Source organism: Mytilus californianus, unplaced genomic scaffold, assembly GCF_021869535.1.
Source record: "Mytilus californianus isolate M0D057914Y unplaced genomic scaffold, xbMytCali1.0.p SCAF_3, whole genome shotgun sequence".
Taxonomy (NCBI): Eukaryota; Metazoa; Mollusca; class Bivalvia; order Mytilida; family Mytilidae; genus Mytilus; species Mytilus californianus.
In genome coordinates, this window is record NW_026262679.1 from 36,309,369 (window position 1) to 36,333,869 (window position 24,501).

A 24,501-nucleotide genomic window follows, 5' to 3' on the forward strand; every position below is an offset into this window, starting at 1 on the left:
TACTATCGTAAACTAGTGTTAAGACATCTACATAACGATATTGGACATTTGGGAAAGGAAAGAGTCTAGGCACTAACCAGAGAAAAAATATACTGACCTAATATGTTCAAAGACATAGAACAATATATAAACTATGAGTGTTCATGCGTAAAAGATAGGATACCAAGTAAAAAGGAAATTGCACCAATGCAATCCATAAAAACTACATCTCCGTTCGAATTTGTATCGATTGATGTTTTGCATCTAGAAAGCTCGGGGTATGAATATATGCTGGTGGTCATGAATCACTTTACAAGATTTGCACAAGTTTATCCTTCACGTAATAAATCAGCCAGTACAGTAGCCGAGAAAATCTTTTATGATTTTATATTAAAGTTTTGGGTTCCCTCAAAGAATTCATCATGACCAAGGAAATGAATTTGAGAATAAACTATTTAAACATTTACATCAACTAGCAGGTGTAGCAGCTAGTAGGACTACACCGTACCATCCGCAAGGTAATGGACAGGTGGAGCGATTCAACAGAACTTTACTCTCCATGTTTAGAACGTTTCCCAAAGATTTTAAAAGCCAATGGAAGTATCACTGTCATGAAGTAGTTGATGCATACAATAGCACACGGCACGACACAACAGGATTTTCACCCTTTTATCTATCATTTGGGCGAAATCCAAGGTTACCAATCGATTTGACCTTTGGATTTGAAAATAAAGTAAACAGGTCATGCGATACCTTGATGTATGCATCATAGGAATGGAAATCAAACATGCAGAAAGCTTATAAGTTGGCCTCTGAAAACGCCTGTAAGTCTGCAACTAAAGGAAAACGTCTATATAACACTTAGGTTCAAAGTAGCTGTCTACAAGAAGGTGACCGAGTATTAGTTAGAAATCTTATCGAACGAGGAGGACCGGGGAAATTACGATCATATTGGATACCCATTCTACAGTATATTAAATTCATTCAAATTTTGACTTCTTACTTCTTTTAGTCGGTTTTCTTCATGAAAAGTCATAAACACCAATCTAAGGAACCAACTAATTTTAGTTTAAACAGTATTTATTATAGGAAAATTATAACAATGCAGTAGTACAATTTTACATACAATTCAAATATGGGATTCGGAAACAAGTTTGGAAAACTTTTATAAATCCGTCTCCCGAAAAAAAATACAGTTATTAAACAAACAATATGACGTGCCAACAGTATATTCAGTTTAAGTAACACATAACAAATTCTAATAAATACCGGGGGGAAAACAACTCCTCTTAATGGACACTTGTTATTGCTCATGTGAATATCGAGAACACAGACGCATAGACTAGTAATCAAAAACCTAAACTTTTTCTTGATAGCCCAAGTGATTTATCATTCGAAGTAAAAGTGTGGTTGTATTTCTGGCCAAATACAAAACCAACATTACCAAAGTCAGCAACTGAAAGCATTTACAAAAGCAACAAGTTTGACTTTACAACATCTGCCATATTTGAAATTGTCAGCACGATAAGTGTAACCATGCAGTTGAGAATTTCAGAGTTTAAATAGGAAGCTCAGATCCCTGAGCTTTTTCTAACTTAAAGAATAGGACAGAAATGACTTTATGGATTAGCACTGATGCACGTGCATTATGATTGATTGGTTGCTGTTTTACTAGTGTCAATTGGACAGTGATTATTTGAAAGAGAGCAACAAACTTGACATATTTGGTGAAACAAACAATACAGTATAAGATGAACTTATTTAGAACGATATCGTGTTTATTTGGATTTCTAGGACATATGAAGGCACGTGGTAATTTTACGTGTAGTTATTTATCATTGCTTAAAGTATTGCTACACAAAAGTCAATGTAAGAAAAGATGTTGAGCAATGTTTACCTAATAAAATTCAGCAAATTGCACCATTCCTGTGCGTTTTGCATCTAGCATTTTTATCTAACGTTTTTTTTTACAAAATCTGAAACTTGCAACAACTTTATAATTGATTAGATAAACTACCAATGTTCATGTACACATTGATATATACTCACATAAGTTCTAGAAAGGCATTCGAAATTGTTGTCATCCCAAATGATTCCTGATTATCGCTTCGAACGCGTCAACGTCCGGATTCATTTGTATCGGGGTTATACGGGGTGGACCTATAGCAATCAGATAATTCAAATGACAGAATATGAAAACAAAAGCGGATGTAAGTTTATGTGAATGAATACCGTTAAGAGATCAATCAATTTCAATAGCACGAGATATAATTGGAGCAGGTCTGTCTTTGAAATGTAATATAATTACACGAATACCAATACTTCTCCGTTCAGAAGACCGGTGTAAGAAAAACATCATTAGTTCGAAATATGTAAACGGAAGTAAATCGAGCAAAAGCTCTTCGTAAGGGATGCAAAAGTGGATTCATGTACTGTTTCGTTTGGAACCTATCCAGCATGACACTATTTTCTACTGGCAGCTGTATCCGATTGTTCTTTGGACTTCATTGATAAATTATTCAACTTATCTTTTTGCTGAATATGATAGGAATATTTGCCACTGGAGGTGAAGCGCCACACTACAATCAGTAAGAATTTCAATATGTTTTCCTTCCATATTGCTTGTGTATTTACATATCATAGGAGCCTAAAAATAACTCTTAAAGAGGGATTGAAAAGAAAGGGAAAATCTTTAAATGTAATACTTAATTCAAGTTGACTTGCCAATCTGGATTTTTGTGCTATATATAATTTTGTCCGGAAACTTGCAAAAGTATTATTACAACTACCTAACTTGTCTATTAAAGAAATAAATGTATTGTATAATTAAACTTGTTGACGTAAATCGTTGATATTACGGTTGCAATTACTATAGCGAAAACCGATATATGCAAATATTAAGATTATCATGGTTAATTCAATTCTAATTCAATAGATAAATTGTGCCTGTTAAATGATTTTTTTTATAAACAAATATCTGTTATCATACGGGGCATTTTGGTAGGTGAACAGTGTATTTTAATTCCTCAAAACACCAAACGCCGCGTCGCGGTTCTAAAGAATTACGTTACATTTGATCGTAGCCGAGTCATGACAACATGTACATGACTTACCTCTGATAAGTATAAGAAATTAGCCGTAAAATGAAGTATTTACCTACCAGAATCTATATCTAAAGGGCTCAGTAGATGTGTTCCATTCTGATAGCTCATGGACATGTAAACTGAAGTTGAAGTAATAGTAATCGTCAATGGAATAGCAAACCAAAGGTAGGCAGCAATGAAAAAGCCTGCAACACCCTGGAAGGGCTTGGCTGCTATTCGACTTTGCCAGTTTGCTTGGTCTAAAAAACCCACCGTTGTTGACATTAGAAACGTGACTACTCCAAGTATCAAACCTCCTCTTGATCTAAATGTCATAAATGAGTTTTGATAATTACCATCAGGACCGTGTACACATTTCATGGCCTCGTACATATTTTCCTTCATTACGAAAATGTTATCAGTTTCTTTATATGTTACATGTACAATAAACACTAGAACACTGACGAATGTTAAAGCCGTGTTAAAATATGATATGTAAAAGGTAGTACCAAGTCCACCAATAAAACAATAAGAACCAAAAAGAAAAGCCAACAAAAGAAGAATCATTTCGTCCGAAACATCCTTCACTAGAACATAAATGGCGGCTCTAGCTGCTAAGATAAGCGCCATCACTACTATTGAATTAGTAAACAGTGCAATACAACAAAACACAATATGTGCTCCTTTTCCAAAGCGTGCGTAAATAATCTGAAATTTACAAAAAATATCGTAGACTGAAGAAAAATTGTATGATTGACTATATGTCAATATTTCTGTCCAGCAAGCGGGAAATTGTTAGCACATGGTTTCAATGATGTTGTTTGTAGGTTGTGTCTTATTGGCATATACCAACATATTTCATTCATGTCATAGGAAGGATAAATCCAGTCAAGGACTTAAAAAGATTTTGAAGGGTAATGTAATTGTTCTATATAAAGGTGTTTTGTTTTGATGGCAGATCTTTTCTATCATCTATTTTACCCTCTTTTTGATACATGTATTCGTTTATCTCCTGTTTCAATTTTTTTTCATCAAATATCAGTCCGCATTGTTATCGCATTCAAATTTAATATCACTTGGATAATCTTGGAAATTCACACCTAATATATATTTTCTGTGGAAAAAAAGTAAAAATGATGAAAAACAAAATATACAAACCAGGTATTTTATGAAAAATGCATAACAAATCACACAGTATAAATAACATACCAAAGTGTTTAGCATATTCTCTATGAAACCAACTCAACGTTCAAATTATTTCACCAATTTAGTTCTACTGCGGGGGGCATTAACGACCTATTAGTTCTATTCAAATGTGTCTTTTTATCCTTTTTACTGTTTAAAAATAATTAAACTTCAGGAAAAAGTCTGTCTTGCAGTATAAGATTATTATAAAGTATGTATAGCTGATGTTGATATTTCATGAAATAAAAACATATATACAGGTTTTTAGTTTTCTAATAATGTGAAAAAAGATTAAAACATCAACATTTCTCTATCAGATGTATAATCATTCCGCGGTCGCTATCAACTATCGAGTTTCCTGTCAGATTTATATTCAGTCCTCTGTCGCCATCAACTCTCAAACCTCACGCTGATATGATGACATACGGCTGAAATTACATCTGATATAGAAAATATCATCTAACAACCTGATAAAATTGAACAAAAAAGTCATAACAAATATATATATATATATATATTTACCTGCAGGAAAGTTTTAGCACCCGGTGCCTTAGTCTTAAGTGTTAATGAAAGTACCGGGAACATTAAAATATCAAACACAATGGATATTGCATAAGATAATGAGCCTCCTAGTCCTGTCTAAAATATAATATCATACATAAATTACTATAACAAAGCCTGTAATGACCATGCAACATGTTTTAATAAAATGATGCCCTTTTCTAGCTTTTAGAAGATAGAAGGTATATTTTATTAGTCGATTTATGAGATTTGAACATCGGTGAATTACTGTTGCAGTAAACATTGCGATAATATCAAAGCTTTTAACTTTTTCTCTCCTCTACACGTTTCATAGTTATAATAAATTGAATCATTAACAGTGCTTCTATAATATGAATCGTATTAGTAGATCCTTTGCGACGAAAAAAATCCCTTTCTTGATAACTACAGTGACTCTAACAACAAATATAGAAAGTACATCATTGTTGTGTTGACGATTTGGTCGACAACATATGTGTTAAATTTGGAGGATTGGTGTTCAATCAAATATGCAGTATTTCAATAAACAATTTATTAACACCCTCTAATACTGATATGAAGCAGAATATAACATGAAGAATTTGTTTTTAATAAAAACTATTTATTTCTAATTTTCCATATGCTGATGGTAATTCTTATTCATCGAAGAGAAGATCTCAAATATCCCTCATAATAAAGACAAAATATATAACATGCTTACTGTCTAGGTCTTTTTCTACGGACTTATAACTGGGATTTAAGACAAAGTTTCGGATTTTTCAGTTTTGCTTTTTTTAACTTTCCACTCTGGATAGTAATGCATGTTCCTTCTAAGCGTGTGAGGTATGTATCTCGATTTACACGACATTTCAGAACATAGTCTTTGTATAGAGATTTCACTTGTAGAGGCGCATGGATAGCGAATACCTTATAAGATAGACATATTTTCGCTATGAAAGATCCCACATATCCATTATCGTTCATCAGAGATTATAACGATTTTGGCATGTTCCTGGTCAACGCGATTATAACAATATTACGCGATGATGCATTTATAGTCGGAGATGCCAACCTTGTTGGTACATCCGATGTTGAGTTCACATAATATCCCCTGTTTGAGTATATGAAATTTGAATAGAGTTTAATACATTGTTTATTGGTTATTTTGTTTAACTGCATTTCTTAAAGTATACCTTCCCATAAATTTGTTTGGGTCATGCAGATTTGGTATGTCTTTAAATTGTTGATAATTTACAAATGAGGTATGCATCGCAATCCCGCTGAACTGTTTAACAGAATGTTGTACTTAAGGGACCATTGTTTATATCCAAATGTGTATTCAACCCTGCAGATAATGGAACGAATGTTCATATGTAATTGATTATTTTCTTATTTATGTCGTACTGACATTTCTAATTTAAATTTTTGGTGGTCACTGTAATTTTTTCCTAGATTCTGAAAATATATTGTTGGATCTAGTTTTCGAATTTCTAAAAGCGAAATCAGCCCTCGGTGATTTTGTATATTCTTTAATGCATATTAAGGGTGTATTGCGTCCTACGTATCAACCCTCTTTAACTGTTCAACTTTGAAGTTTTCTCACCTTACTCATGATTGTAGCACTTTGTAGAAAGTCAGACGGCCATAACATTTGCGATGCCACTGTGACAGCTGTAAGACCTAATGTCACTTTTCCACCGGCGTCAAAAACTGTATCTAAGCTGTGTGCATCACGATAGATATATCGGCGAACTGCAAAGTGGACTATCCCTAAGGTGATCGATAGACCTCCAAAACCAAGGAACATAAGAAGAAGCGCTTCGTGTTTTTCAAGTATTGGCGTTATCCTGAAAAACAATCGAATTTAATATTATTGGAAATAATAATGGTTATAATAGGAAGAAGAAACTGTAAGTGTTTTATTATAATATACTGTTTTTGGATTGACATTTCCTATATGATCCACTTCCCATCAGATTAAGTTTATTTTAGAAATCAGGCACTTTCGTTCGGAGACAATCTTGACTCCAAAGAATGTATAAAAGTTCTCGCCATTTAGAACTGTACTGGGTTGAAATTGTATTGTTCATTAAAAAGCTTTCTTTGACAAGGTTGAAAGTTTATATTTGATGTCAAGCTTGTTGAATATTATTTTGGCACTTTGGAGCTCGTTTTTGTAGCTTACATTTGATGTCAAGCTTGTTTATTTTCAGTTCTGGCACTTAGGGGTTAATTTTTTGTACTATATTTTATATAATATACAATTCAATGCTCTAATCTAAACATATGTGTAATGTATATATTTCACAGTAAATGGTAGTTACGCTTCTATATTGAAATTTCACACATGAACATGACCTTTTGTAGGACAACTAGATTTAAAGCTATTAGATTAAAGAACTATATTATCAGCTGCTATAAATAAAGGCAACAGTAGTTTACCGCTGTTCAATAGTCATAAATCGATTAAGCGAAAACAAATCCGGGTCACAAACCAAAACCGATTGAAACACATCAACTATAAGAGGAAAACAACGGAACAACAGAAACACTGAACTGCAACAAAAACAAACGCCAACAAACATAGAAACGGACTATTTGTTAACAACTGCCACACTCCAGTCTTGGTACAGGACATTTTAAGAAAAAAATGGTGGGTTGAACCTGGTTTTATGGCTAGCCAAACCTCCCGCTTATATGGCAATGTTAAAAATACCGCTAAAATGACAACGTAACGCGACAGGGATACAGCACAATTATTGTATATGATATTGAATATACAAAAATGACACTATACGTAAATGGTGAATCGAATAAATTAATACCTATGACATACAATTAGTTTCTATGTCGTGATCAATTATTTGTCTCATGAATAAAAAAAAACACAAATTTATAATTGGCAAATTTGTCATGGCTTTAATTTTACAACAACATCACAACAACAATCAGATTTTCAAGAGGCCAAAGAATAAATCTTTCAATGACAATATAATTATGTTTTTCTTTGATTCAGTAAAGGCCAACCAGCACTGAAGAGGTGGTAACTGGGCTTCCAGCACCTAAATCAGATGAATTCCGCCATACACATTGATTGTTCAAATAGATCACAGCACCATCCATCATATGTCATAATGATCAAATTATTATTCTTCAAAGCCATGACGATTTGGTAAAGACTGCATACAAAATCTGTAATTATAAAATATATCAGCAGCAAACAAATAATTTTTAGTGTAGGGTGTGGTGGGTTATTTTGTCCTTCCACTCCGTCAAAAGTTTGTTAAACAATGAAACAATATGTCTGAAACAACTGGTTTTATTATTGTCTAAATTTCCGCCCTTTTAATGCACGAGCTAATTGCGTATCGCTTGTGTACAGAAAAATATATAATACACTGTATAAAACCGGTTTAATATGTCGCTTGCAACAATCAAAACTTTAAAAAGGGAGATAAATCAAATACTTATCAATTCAATAAATAAATTTAATTCATATTGATTAATTTTCATTATTGTATATGATATCGAATATACACGTAAAAGGTGAATCGAATAAAGTAATACCTATGACATACAATTAGTTTCTATGTCGTGATCAATTATTTGTCTCATGAATAAAAAAAAAAACACAAATTTATAATTGGCAAATTTGTCATGGCTTTAATTTTACAACAACATCATAACAACAATCAGATTTTCAAGAGTCCAAAGAATAAATCATTCAATGACAATATAATTATGTTTTTCTTTGATTCAGTAAAGGGCAACCAGCACTGAGGAGGTGGTAACTGGGCTTCCAGCACCTAAATAAGATAAATTCCGCCAAAGTTAACAAAACTTGTTAACATCGCTAGATAAATTCATCACCCTTAAAGCCGATGACAAATTAGTTTACAACTTAAAATCAACATAGCAAGTCAATTAAATATTCAACATTAAATCAACATAACAAATCAAATAATTATGCAAAAGTTCAAACAAAACAAATAATTCAAATTTGTTACTAAAGCAAACACAAACTTTTTCAACTTTCATAGTCTTTCAAATGTTTGGTTGCACAAGGCAACAACTAATTCAATACCTAGTTACTCAAGTATTAGTAAATAACTAATAAATGGTATGTCCCAAATTAAATTCAGTAAACAACTCATCAGGATATAATGTCCTGAATGAATGGTCAATAAATAGTTCAATAGCAGTTTGGATGGTATTGATAAAAATATCATTCCCAAAAAAAGACAGATGAACACCATCGGCATCAAATAATGCTTGATGTTTGTGTTCAAAATCCAAATGTTTAATTGAGTTACAACCTATTTTACTTATGTAAGATCTAACTTCTCTATTAATGCGACGTCTAGATTTTTCAATCTTTTCATTATCAATAGCACCACTCAAATTAAGACGTGGTAAAATAAAAGACCAAATAATTAACGTATTCGGCATCATGAATTTTAAATTATGAAAAGTACTTCTCATATTAAACAACAAGTCACCATTACAACAATTAACCAGATCATATCCACCACAATGGATTAATAAAACTGATGGGACTCCTCTCCAATTCAATACAGCATCAATTGTTCTGTCAACATTGAACCACTTCATCCCTGACAAACCAAGCCAAATTATGTTGTAACCATTTTTATCGAAGCCTAAATTTGTCCCTGTTGGTCTGTTTTCTGTGTGTTCTGATGCCCTTTTTATTATAGATGAGCCAATAATCAATATGTCTCTCATTTCTGAAAGTTTTTAATTGATTTATACGAATGTATTGCTTGAATGAAGAGGACCTCCATCGACCCATGTTTTTTATTTCTTCTTCAGTTTTTCCATTTAAAAATGCATGTGTTGCTGCACCTATTCTGAAGGAATGGGTATTAAATCTCTTAACATCATAAACAAGAAAATTTAATGATTTTGTAAGAATTGAGTGAAATTGATATCTAGTCATTGCTTTCCCATCCAAATGACAGAAGTAAGGACCGTTGTGGTGTGGTCTTGGTGAATTATAATTTGAGAGTGCATACATCAGACTACTGTTTGATTTTATAGCCAACGTAGTTGTCAAACCTCTTTGATCTGTTTTTTAAAAAACGAATAGTAACATAAATAATGTTTTTGTTAAAATCCAGTGTAACATCATCATTTTGCAACACATACCCCATGTCATTAACAGATCTTATAGTAATTTCTCCAATTACCAAATGCTAATGAAAATGCTGCCCAAAATAAAGTGCTTTCATATTTAGAAAAACAAACTAGTAATAATGCATTAGGCATTTTTGCCATCATTTCAGCTGTTATAGGTTGCCTGATGTCAGGACGTGAACATAATCTGTCAAACCCAGTCAATATTTTTTCTAATAAAAAAAGATTGTGTAATGTCTTCAAAATTGTCCGCTTTCAATTGAAAAGACAAACCAGATATATATGACCTGCAAGTTGATGGTGAATAATTATTGTTTGATAAAAAAAGCTATGTATTTCATCATGTAGTCAAGACTAGGTGGCCAAATAATTGGTAATTTGCATTCCAAAAGAAATTTGTTAAAAGAATTTTCTGCCTGTTCATATACTGCTTTTGTGCTATTTGAAAAAGCGGCATCAAAAAGTTTGGAAGCTTCTAAATCAAGAGATCCCAGAATTCCTGTGGTACTGGTGTAGGTTCTACTTCTACTGTTGGAGCCGCCTCCTTGAATTTTTCAACTGTCCACGAGATAAAGAATCAGCTATTATATTGGTAACTGATGACAAATGCATAGCTTTAAATTGAGAATTATATTTTAATGTCCACAAAACTATTGGCCTCAAAAGTGACATTACTCGTTCAAATTGGGATGTTTTTGAATTAAGAACAGACACTACGGCAGAATTATCACAATGAAATAATATCTTTTTATTCGTAAAATTCTCCCCCCATAAAACAAATAGCTCATGCTAAAGGAACTATTTCAATATAAGTAATATCAGAGAGTATATCTTTTGACCAGTTGCTTGGCCATTTTTAACATGCTCAAGATCCATTCAAAAATGACTGGATAAGAAATCAATTAATTCCAACAACTTTTTAATTTTGTCCATAGGAATTTTTATCATCATATTTTCAGAATCAATTATTAAACCAAGGTATTCAATAATTGTTGATGGACCTTCAGTTTTTTCATCTGCAATAGGTACACCTAGTTCCTTACAAATTTCATCGAAAATCAACATCAAATGCTTGCAATTGTCAGTACCAGCCTCACCAGCGAAAAGGAAATCATCTAAATAATGATCCAAATTATCTGAATTTGTTCTATTTGATACAGCCTAATGTAAAAATGTCGAAACCTTTTCAAAAGCAGCACAAAATATTGAACAACCCATGGGCATTGTTTTATCTATGTAATATTTACCTAGTAATTTAATGCCTAGTAAGTCAAAATCACATGGATACACTTTAAATCATCGAAATGCTGATTTAATATCTTTTTTTCCTAAAAGTGCATTTTTTCCTAATTTTTGAATCATATTTGTTGCATTATCAAATGAAGAGTATTTAACTTTTGTGTAAATCTCATCTATGTAATCATTAACACTGGAATTAGGTGGGTATGACAAATGCGTTATTAGACTTAGACCACCAGTCTTTTTTGGTATTAAACCAATGGGTGAGCAACGTAAATTAGAGATGGGATTTTCTTTAAAAGGTCCAGCCATTCTACCAAGTTCTATTTCGCTTTGAAGTTTTTTAACTGCCTCATCTGATCTTTCTTTTACAGACAATAAATAATCAAATTCTCTAGAATATCTTTGTCCCTTGTAATTCAATTTAAACCCTTGTTTAAAACTATCTAACAATAATATAGAACAGAAAGCTTTGGATAATCCATTAACATATTTTCAAATATGTCAACTTTAATGGGTGAGAATCTTAAATGCCATATGTCAAACTGAAATTTCTTTTTATCTGAAATTCAAAGAAAGAAAAATTCGATAACAAACTTTTTTGGGGCAAAGTTATTACCAACATTTTGCTGAAAACGTCTGTTGCCAGTTTGAACTCTTGGTTCGAAAGTTCTATTACCATTACCCGGCGCCCTATGCTTGTTGCTATCTAAACCTAAATATCTCCTACATCTTATGGATGAGTGATTCAAAGAACATTTTATACATGTATGACTGAACCTACAACTATTACGAGAGCAAACTCCTTTAAAATTAAAGTCATAGCATTTGTTAATGCGTGGTTGTTGCGTATTAGATGAAGCGATAGCCATTATTTGAAGCCATAATTGAGCATCAATTATGTCCCAATTTTTTGTAGGATTTCTTGCAACTCTTAATCTAAATTGCTGATCATACATGTACCACTTTTCAATAGTACAATCAGCTGCAGCACCCCTTATGATAGCTATGTAAGCAAACAGCTGATTAGCTTTCATTGTATGTCTCTAAATCAAAACTTGTGAATCAGCTACAAAGGCGTCAGTCCAGGTCTCAATGTTAATAATGGTTTTCTTTTTTGAAAGATTTGTTTGAGTTATCAATCTACCATCTTCATTTAAACCAAGATAACTTTGCCTATCAAAATGACTACAGAAATTGCTTTTATGCATTATTGATAAATCAATATAATGAAATTGCCAAATTGTTTCTTTAACTGTTTGGCTAATGAAATTGTCAGTTTCATTGATATTTGGCAACATATTTGGTTCATCAAATCTTATCATCATCAACCTCACCTATTGGCTGGGGGTACAGGTGATAAAACTTGAACGTCATTGTCTTGATTAGGCATATTCAACGCTTGTTGAACTTCAACATTGTTATTTCGCTACCGTCTATGTGGAGGTTGTTCTTCCTCGTCCAGTTGAGGCCCTCTCCTTCTTAAATTGCGTGCTGGCGCAGTTGGATTATTTGGTTATCTACGCCGTCTTGGCATCCTATATTTAAATGAACATTGACAATTAAAATTAGATTTTCCAATTAAATAATATTCAAACAAAGTAATGCTTTAATCTATACTTTGAAGGATTCAGTTGATAATTGTTTAAACACATGTGCATAATTAAAATAGCAATGTAATTTATAAAATAAAGTGTTTGTTTTGCTTAGTGTTTTTTGTTTTGTTTTGAGTTTTGTTTTTTGTTTTTTTTTTTTCAATGATAACACAGTATCAGATATAGCTCTATCTGTAAGTCTTTGAAAAGCAGCTCACGTAATTGTTAAGTTATTCATTTTATTTGACGTTGTTTAATAGTAACGTTTACGGTGAGGAAAACAATATCGAAGTACGGGTATTTAATGTGCTAACACAACCATCAGAATTGTAAACTTACGTCAAACTTGATATTATATGATTTATTAAATCACACAAGTATGAGGTCAACTTCTTATCGGAAGAAGAAGAGTTAACTGATTTAATGAACTTGCATAGTAAATCTAACTATTAAAAGTATCATACTCACAAAGCAGTCCAAAAATTTAAAAAGGCGAACTTGCCAAGACTCATTCATATAATAGTTCGATGAGCATCACATACAATTTAATTAGCGTAAGATATATAACATTACACAACTATGAAACAATGAAATTAAATTTAACTAACTAATTTTGGTGCATACATTTTGATATCCTTTTTAAAACGTAATTGTTTACAAAAAAACGTATGAAAAACATTCATAAGTATCCTTAAAAGCGTAAATGTTTTCACCAACTTATGTTTAATACGTTCATAAGTACAATCATTGTATTTATATTAAACAAAATAAATATTTAACTAAAAAGTCAAATTGAATTCACATAACATAAAATAAAAAAAATACAAAAATACTTATCTTCAATGTGTTTTTTTTTATTTTGTCCTTCCACTCCGTCAAAAGTTTGTTAAACAATGAAACAATATGTCTGAAACAACTGGTTTTGATATTGTCTAAATTCCAGCCCTTTTAATACACGAGCTAATTGCGTATCGCTTGTGTACAGAAAAATATATAATATAAAACCGGTTTAATATGTCGCTTGCAACAATCAAAACTTTAAAAAAGGGAGATAAATCAAATACTTATCAATTCAATAAATAAATTTGATTCATATTGATTAAATTTCAATAAACGCAAGAACACTCCGGACAAAGAAACTGAATGATATGATAGTATAAAAATGTCTATGATGTTTAACCATGGCATAAGCAGGTAATAAAAGGACTCTAAGAGAAATTAGAGTGATAAACATTTACTTACACAAGAAATGACTTATAAAGACAGTAGAGTGCTGACGGTTTACTTGCACAAAGATTGATAAAGATATTAGATTGCTAAAAGTTTGAAGTAATTGAAAAGAAAAGAATTAGAGTACTAACGGTTTACTTACACCATGAATGATAAAGAAATTAGATGGCTGTCAGTAGACTTGCACAAAGATTGAGACATCATTAGAGTGTTGAAATTAACTTACACAAGGATTGAGACAGACATTAGAGTGCTAACAGTTTACTTACAGAAGGATTGAAACAGTCATAAGAGACCTATTTCCTTTCATATATTTAATCTAATTACAGAGATACTTTATTCGTTATTCGAAAGCTTATCGATAGAAGAACAAAAGGTATATAATTAAGTCATTAAGAGTTTGTATGTCCTTAAAGAATCAGTAATCTTATCAAGAAAATTTTAAGAAAAATATAATTGAAATGTGTATTAGATTCGTTCCGGTAATAAACACATTTTGTAGATGTGTAACAAAATAAGTATTATCCAACATATTGTAGTAAAAGGAATGGTTTTTTTTTTTATTTTACAATATGGAGAAGTTAATGATGGAGGAAATAGCGTTTACTTACACAAGGATAGAGGCAGTCATTAGAGTGCTGACAGTTTACTTACACACGGATTAAAACTTCAAGCTTGCATAGCTATGTTGTCTTAAGTTTAAATAAAGTCCTAAAAAATCAACATACCTTTAATTGCATGTTAGAGCGGTTCCCAGAAGTTGGGTAGTACAAAAACAGGTACTTCTGATCTAAGCAACAGGACAAATATGCCCTCCTATCTTAATTTCATATACTTGTTTGTCATTCAAATGAAACTTTAAACAAGGATTCTACAGTGATTCCAATTCCTTAAGCTTTCATTTGAAACAAAAATTACCCAACTTGTTTACTTATTGACAAAGTCACAGCTATGCGTAGGAACTATTTTGTTTAAAATATATACTACTTTCTTGTATGTTCTTTCTGACCGGGCGGAATTAGTGTTTCTATACCTAAAGAGCGCCGACAGTTTACTTGAACAAGGATTGTGAGACATTTGAGTGCTTACAGTTTACTTACTTAAGAACTGATAAAGATATTAGAGTGCTAAAAGTTTATGTACACAAGAATTGATAGAGATACTAGAGTGGTGACAGTTTACGTACACAAGAAATGATAGAGATACTAGAGTCCTGATAGCTTACTTGACCAAGAATCGCCTCGGACATTCTAATAATGACAGTTTACTTACACAGGAATCGATACAAAACATAAGAGTGTATACAGTTTACTTGTATAGGAATCGTTGAAAATAGTAGAGTGATGACAGTTTCCTAAAGCAGTAATCGATTAAAACATAAATTGTTGACAGTTTATTTGTACGGGATGCTAAAAAAACCAATAGTGTTAAACATTTACTTACACAAGGATTGATAAAGACAAGGATTATTAAAGACTAACTTTGATTTTAAAACTTAATAATTTAAAGTATATGTTAAAAAATGAAAAAGAAAGAAAGAAAAGAAATACAATATCACTTTAAGAGTCTCACAAACCGACAATTACGGTCATATTATTAGAAATTAAGAATAATAAACAAACAAACAAATAAATACAAAAAATCACATAAAGCTCATATATTTAAGAATAGAAGCATTTGCATCAGCATTTTCTATGACGGTTTCACTAAAATTTGTCTTTATAATTTAACAGTATATGTTAAAACAAAAGAACCAGTAAGAACAAAAAGAAAATACAATACCACTTTCAGAGTCTCACAAACTGACGATTTATATTTATATTATTATAAATTAAAAAAAAACTAACAAAAAACACTTAAAGCTCATATATTTCAGAATAGAAGCATGTGCTAAATCCTTTTCTATGACGGTCACTAAAATTTGTACTAGAGGATATTGTCAGTTGGACAAAAAAAAAGAATATAATAAATATATGCACAACCCTGTACTATTGTTTCACTGACAATCACTGTACTAAACACACATTCAAACAATTACATTGTTTTATTCATATTTTTCATATTTTTCTATTTTTTCTTCTTATATATATAAATATATATATATATATTTGTGTAATATATATCTGAATAGGGGACTAAGGGTGTAGGTAGGGGTGATTTCTCATTCAATGACAGAAGTGGGGTTTTTTTTTCTCGTCAGGGACGGAGGAATCACTAAATACCAGTATGTCTTTGGAATGTTATTCGGAATGATATACGCGACCGTTATGGAAAAGGAACGGCTATTAGTACTCGCCAAAATGTAATACTAAAACTACATTAAGGAATGGGTGTATATATTTAATTTCTATTTTATATGAATTTAAGGCGAAATTCTTATATAAGTAGGCCGACTACCAAAACCAATAACAACAACAACAACAACAATTATTAAAGACATAAGAATGCTAACAGTTTACTTGCACATGAATTAATTAAGACATTGGCGTGATTACAGGTTTTCTTCTCGCAAGGATTGCTAAAGACATTTAAATGCTGACAACTTAGATGCCCAATGATTATTGGAGACAATTCGAAGATCAACAGTTTACTAACATCAGGATTGAAATAGTTAAGACATTAAAGTGCTCAAAGATAAATAATCTAGACTCGTATTGACAGAGATATTAGATTGCTGACAATTTACTTACTGTGATTGTTTTTCATATTTTAGTGACGTCACCCGACAGGACGAGTTACTGGCAAATGCAATACGTGCAAGAAACACCACAAGAATTACCAATTTCATTTTTTATCTGAAAAAGAACATTAGTTTGCTTTTTCCCGCAATGGTTTTCTTGTAAACGAATTGCATAGTGGTACAAAATGAAAACAACACTTTGTAAATTTCATGCGTCACAAGCGCTTTTCTGGAACGATAAAAAAGTAAATAATTTTCACTCTGATATAAAATGTTATTTCTTTAGTAAGATATTCTTTTACTTTCTCAATATATATTTGCCAAAGAATCCGACTTGTAAAGACTTAGTGTATATAGTTATAAGCCTTTCTTGTCTCATTCCAGAAGGGTCTGTAAAACAATAGAGACTTGGTAAAAAGAAAAACGAAAGGACATCATGCATTGGGTTCCCAATTCTCTTCAACTTCGTGCTTTATTTGGCATTTTTAATTTTTTGATTCGAGGATCATTGATCAGTCTTATTTAGACGAAACGCGCGTCAGCTTGCGTTCAAGTTCAAAAATTCGAAACCTGGTATCTATGATGAGTTTATTTACAAACACAGGGTCAATTCCATTGCTGTTAGAGGGTTCTTCCCCAAGGGTATCAACAGCCAAGTGGTTAACACTTCTGCGTTGACATGAATTATCATTTATATGGTCATAATTATAAATTAACTGTTTACCAAACATTTTAATTGATTTTGAAATATTACGGATTTTCTACCTCAGGAATATATTACCATAGATGTATTTTGCAAAACCTTTCGGAATTATTGGTCCCCAATGCTCTCCAACCTCATGCTTAATTTGGCCATTTTATATGTTTTTATTCGAGCGTTACTGATGAGTCTTATAAAGATAAACCGCGCGTCTGGCGTACAAAAACTTCAATCATGCATGGTATCTATGATGATTTTATTTAATAACATACTTTATCAAAATGTATTCTGTCGGTTTAATCCGTTTATGATACAATTTATATGCTTTTCTGTATTAGTGATAATTATATACAATGTATATGCTTTTCTGTATTAGCGATAATTATATAAATTTAATTTTCTTTCTATGAGTCCCAGCAAATTAACAAAGTGTTATTGTTTTACTCACTAGACCTATGTTGTTATGACATCCCTATATTTATTTGATGGTTTATACTTGTGATCAGTGAGAAATCTAGTGTCAAATATTACATACCCTGTAAACGCTGAAAACTTGATCTGTTCAATGTTTGTTCCGTTTTAGCAAGGACCCTATTAATAATAAATTCACAAGAAAACGATCTTGTAAATATAGTAACAATAAAAATGATTTGAAATAAAAACAATATGTCCATATAACGTTATCATTTCCCATCTAAAATAGCAACGAAGAGTACAGCAGGCTATTTGAGTTTTGTGTAAAATTGGTTTAAAATATTGATATGCGAATAAATTCCTGGATTAACAACTTCAATTTATTTTTCTACATGCTGTATACCTCTAAGGAACATATCAATTGTTCGTATGTGCATGCAGCTAGATCAGAAAAGTTAAGGGAAACAATTCCAAAGGAATCGATTGATATACAGGAAAGAGTAACTCTTTTGAAATTAAATTAGTAAGCAAATTTAAAAGGACCTTTTCTTTATTCAAAGTCCACGTGAAAAGAGCAGATCGGTGTACTCGAAAACTTAGTTGTGAAAATAGATATTTTTAGAAAAATTGTAACATGCAAAGGACTGTGTGATAATTAGATTTTGTATTGTAAAACAACGTTAATGAGTCTTATAAAGAGTAATTTTATCTAGAAAATTTTAGACCTTGAAAAATATCATTTAAATGTATATCAAATTCCGGTAATAAAATACATTTTAAAGATGTATAACAAAATGAGTATTATCCAAGACAGTGTACTAGAAGGAATCGGATTTTTTACTTTACAATCTGTAGTGACGTGGGAAAGAGCGTTAATAGTATGTTTTGTTTTATAGTAAAACAACATATAAAATCTCTTTATCTACGATGACTAAATAATATTTTCCTTCCTAATTCCCTTCACTATAACTCAATAGTGGACGAAATGCTTAGACTTTGAAATTTTTGGCATTTTTCTGTCGTTTACATATTATATTCATAAAATATATATTTTATAATAAAAAAAATTAAAAAGTAATTTATAGTTTTTTTACCGGAATTAAACTGAGTATGAAAAAATGGGCTCGTTTTCATTCTATTATACAATGTTTTCATCATGTTTATCAAAATCTATTTTTCACTTCTCGTCACCTTGATTTTAGATTAAAGCAGTTACTAAAAGCACGAAATAAGCAACACAAAAAAATAACTACTCATATTGCTACTACTACATTTTCACTGCTACTACTAATAATAATAATGATACGGTTTAAAGGGACACGGTTCACTTTTGGTAAGATATGGCCTTGGATTTCAACTTAATCATGAAATATCAAAAAGGCCACAATCTTATTCTTAAATTGATCTATTTCAAAAGATTTAATGATAGGTAAAACAGATCTCTTCATAATAGTAAATTATAGACGTTTTAGTCAGCTCGTTTTGTAGATATTGTCAAAATACGATGATTGTTTGCATTTTCGGACCTACAAGCTTTAGGAAAACCTTGGCAGCAACTTACGATCCAAAATGTTCTTTAACCAAATTTTTTTAAACAAAATGTGCCATTGTTAATATTGAATCCATTAACACAGAAATGTTCTGGATCAGAGATAGCGGTAAAAGTAAATTATGCTAAAAAGTGGTAAAATTATGGAAATATTTGACCAGAACTGACGTTACAACATAAATAATGCATAATTTATGGATCATTACTTGGTAATATATAATGTGAGGTGACAAAAATAAGTAGTTATTTGTATTAATAGTAGTATCACCACCAATTCTATGTGAAATTTGATACATTTTGGTCCGATTTAAAAAAGTTAAAATCTTACGGCCAATTTTAGACCTTTGTGAACCTACTCCTTTCTAAACCAATCGAAAATAGATTTCATCTACCAAATAAATTTCTATCCTTATATTTTTCATTCCTCGAAATCAACTCTTTCCGCTGAAGAATTTAAAATATAATTACCTTTAAACTTGAATTTCACAAAAAGCATAGAATATGAAATTTTCCCGTTAAGTTCTGAATACGTTTTCCCTTACTTCAAAGGTAAATCTAAAATGTGTCTATGAATTTTACAGATGATAAAAAGTTATTGTATGTGGAAATATAAACATTTATCAAAATAAAGAGTTATGCCCGAATTTTGAAGGTTTACTGGTAATGAAAATTAAAAACTTTTTAATTGCAGCAGATACTGCATAGAAATTAAAAGATAAAGAAATGTGATTATAGTGCAAAACACTTGGGCCTAGTTTAGAAAACAATCCAAAATTGCAACATGTAACACATTTACACATGATATGTAAGCACGGTCCGAAATTCAACAGTTTTAGCTAATGTCAAATTATATTTTCTTATTGCGCATCTGTAGATGATTAACAATATAATTCAATAAAAGAAAGAAAAAAATATCTAAAAGAAAAAATTAGACACGAATTGATGAAGATAACTCGCCTGTTCTTTCGAATTTGTTAATGTCTTGTATGCAAATTTTGGGATCTTATCATTTAGTAAATAACCAATAATATTTTGCATCTACAAAATTTTATGATATATTTTAAGAAATTAAGAAGTTAATGCAAATAACATTGGATTATATTTCCAACACTTGGTAAAAAGGGAAAGTTGTAAAACCGTCTGAACTTGAATATTAAAAAAAATCTAAATTGTACACATTAAAGATTTATAATAACAACAATTTATCCGTAAAATCAGTTTGTCCACTCCTTTAACGAGTTATTGCCTTCGGTGACAATTTTTCTCCGATTTAAGTGTTTTATACCGAAGCAATATTAGATAGAGTAAATTTTAGTAAGCAACAATGTTCAACAAAATAAGATCTACACATAAGCCAATTGACAATCGGCACATATCGCCATTCAAAGTAATTTTTTGCATACTTTTGTCTTTTTGGCATTTATTATAATTTAAAAAAAAATATTTTAGTAAAAGAATAACTATAACAGGTAAGAAAGAATAGGCAGAATTAAGATCTTTAAATTAATTATATTAAACAGAATCGACTCATTATAGTAGTTTTTGCTCTCATTTAAAATAACAAAATTTCTTTAATTTAGAAAAACCGAAATCTAAAAACAAATTATGGAATCGTATAAAATGCTCGGACGGCAAATATAAAAATGACATTGATTCAATACTATCAGAGCAGGTTAAATTTTACTCCGAGTTGATTAGCACTGAGGGTTGGGACGAAAATAGCGCAGAAAAACTTATCGGATGTATTGACAGGAAACTGACGGACGATGGTAGACAAAATATAGAACGACAAATCGGCGTTAATGAACTAACAGTTAAATTCTTTGAAATAATAAGTCTCCGGGAAGGGATGGTATTATATCGGAATTTTATCAAATATATGAGGACCTTATTAAAACGGATTTCACTGAAGTAGTTAATGAAGTATTTGACGAAAATGAACTCAGAAAGTCGCAATACAAGGGAATGTTAACTTTACTACACAAGGGAGGGGAACGAAGATAAATAAAAAAAAACTGGAGGTCTTTAAGCTTGATGAATACGGATTATAAAATTATATCAAAGATGTTGGCAGAGCGTCTAAAACCGTTGTTTAATAAAATTATTCACCCGGATCAAAAAGGGTTTGTAAAGGGGAGAAATATAAGTGATGGAAATAGACTTTTACAGGATATTATTGAATATGTAGAAAATGAGGATATAGAGGGATTAATTATATTTCTAGACCAGCAGAAAGCTTTTGGCCTCGAGCATTACTGAAGAGACATTGATTGTCAAAATGCGCATCTGGTGCAGAAAATGTGGTACCGATTATGTTATTACTAACACTGGGTCGATGCCTCTGCTGGTGGACTGCTAGTCCCCGAGGGTATCACCAGTTCAATAGCCAGTACTTCGGTACTGGCATGAAAATACGGATTTTGTATTTTTTAAATTTGCTGTTACAAAATTTTGGAAATTATTTAAAATTAAGGAATGTATCTCCCTCATGCAAAGCTATGATTCCTTGCCCGGCTTTGGCTATACTTTTTTGTCCTTTTTGGTTTACAGCTCTTCATCTTTTTAATAAGCTTTGGATTTTAAAATATTTTGGCGTTAGCATCACTGACGAGACATTGATTATCGAAATGCGCATCTGGTAAAGAAAAATTGGTACCGTTTATGTTATAACTACCACTGGGTCGATGCCTCTGCTGGTGGACTGATAGTCCCCGAGGAGATCACCAGCCCAGAAGCCAATACTTCGGTACTGGCATGAAAATGAGGATTTTGTGTTTTTTAGTTTGCTATTACAAAATTTTGGAAATTATTTAAAATTAAGGAATGTATCTCCATCATGCAAAGTTCTGATTCCTAGCCCGGCTTTGGCTATAATTTTTTGTCATTTTAGTTTATAGCTCTTCATCTTTTTAAAAAGCTTTGGATATTCAAATATTTTGGCCTCGAGCATCACTGAAGAGACATTGATTGTCGAAATGCGCATCTGGTGCAGAAAATTTGGTACCGTTTAAGTTATTTTGATAAAGTCTATTGGGGATGACTGATAAAGGTTATGGAGGGCTTCAACTTTGGTAATAATTTTTGTAGCTGGACAAAAATGCTATTAAAAAACGCCAACACTTGTATTAAAACAAATGGGTTTCTGTCTAAACCCTTTTCAATAAGCAGATCAATAAAACAAGGATGTACTATAGCCCCCTTTTTATTCATAATACAAGCAGAACCAATGGCATGTGCCATTCGCGCAAGTGTAGAAATACAGGGAATCATATACCAATGGAAAAATTATCAATGTTGTAGGATGATATGCAACTTATGAACAAATTCGAACAATCGACTGAAAAAGTTTGAAATATTGGAAATATATGAAAAAGCCTCCGGTTCCAAAATGAACTCCGATAAAATAAAAGGCTTGTTTTTTTGGAGGATAAAGGGCAAAAAACCAAGGTTCAAAAAAATATTCTGGATCAAGGATAACATAAAAGCTTTAGGGGTGCACCATGGTTATAACACTAATAACAGTAAAATACGGGATTCCATAATTGGATAAAAAAAGCTGTATTCACGTTATGAAAACAAGAAATTTAACTTACAGAGGTAAAGTATTGATTATAAAAACCAACTATTATGGAGTACGAGGTTGAGATGAGGGTATACCTAATGAGTGTGAAAAAGAAATAAACTCACTTTTCTGGGATTTTGTTTGCGGCTCTAAAGTCAGCCTTGTCGACAGAAAATTATGTTACGATGATAGATATATATGTCTAGATGAAAGCCTCGGGGGATCAAAATGATCAGTTTGGAAAGTTTCATAAAAAGCAAACATGTAAAATTAATTTATAGATTTTTAGAGAGTACAACACAAAGATGGAATGCAGTTGCCAAATACTGGCTAAAACACTTTGACAAAAAAATTGGTAATGAATATTTTTTATATACTTGTAAAGATCTAAATGGAATTGATATTAAGTATACATGTCAAATTTTTACCAAAAGGTGGTTACTGCATGGTGTGAACTTTATAGTAAAATGACCGAACGTTACAAAAATAGCATTCTTGAAGAGAATATTATTTATTTGGTAACAACAATATAAAATTGAAAGGGAAATCTTTGCTCTTCCCTTCCTTAACCAAGATTCATATCGCCAAAATAAAAGATGTTTGGAATATAGAAACGAAACCTTTTATAGTAATACAATACTATTTGATAAACTAATAGATAAACGTAATTGGATATGCGAATACAATCTGATAGAGAAATCAATCCCAACTGATTGGATTAACGATCTAAGAAGCGCCATTAGTAATCCAACTAATTTGAAGCACATACAAATTTAAAATAACAACATATAAAAATTATGACATGGAAAGAAAATTTATTCTTTCAGAAAAAAATCAATTAAATCATTACAAAAAATACTAAATAAATGAACTAGTGGAAAATGTGAAATTAGATGAAATACAACATTTAATACGGAACTAGACTGGCAATTAGTTTGTGAAAAGCTTCACAAGCTGCCTGTATCAAACAACAGTTTCCAATTCTAATGGAAATCACTACATAATATACATTATACTGAATTTAAATTGTACCAAATGCGAAAGTCCGATGGCCTATTTAACTTATGTGGCAAATGTTTTGAAACCCAAGAGCATTTATTCTATTAGTGTTATAAAATTCAAAACGTCATTGAAGAAATAAAATGATTGCTATCTCTGTGCATAGATATAACGCTTAAAGCGGGAGGTTTGGCTAGCCACAAAACCAGGTTCAACCCACCATTTTTTTTTTAAATGTCCTGTACCAAGTCAGGAAAATGGTCATTGTTATATTATAGTTCGTTTTTGTGTGTGTTGCATTTTAGTGTTGAGTTTCTGTTGTGTCGTTGTCCTCCTCTTATATTTGATGTGTTTCCCTCAGTTTTAGTTTGTAACCCGGATTTGTTTTTTTCTCAATCGATTTATGAATTTCGAATAGCGGTATACTACTGTTGCCTTTATTTAGCTTTGATGTCCAAAATATGATTATTGGATAATCAAGATCTTGAAAACGCAAATACATAGTGGAAATTTAATAGTGTTTTCGGGAAAATTTAGTATTTGGAAAGGTCGGAACGACATTAAATTCAACAAAACAGCATTTAATGAAACACCAATCCTCCGTATTTTTAAG

The 24,501-nt window shown here is 31.4% G+C and overlaps 1 protein-coding gene across 1 annotated transcript in view; it reads right to left on the bottom strand.

Annotated features, from left to right (window-relative positions):
* LOC127733469 (uncharacterized) overlaps nt 1–16,772 on the bottom strand; it is a 77,079-nt gene extending 60,307 nt beyond the window's left edge. Inside the window, exon 1 of the mRNA XM_052242824.1 lies at nt 16,675–16,772. Coding sequence (XP_052098784.1) covers nt 16,675–16,772 — 98 coding nt within the window. The remainder of the gene's footprint in view (nt 1–16,674) is intronic.
* Nucleotides 16,773–24,501: the final 7,729 nt, after the last annotated feature.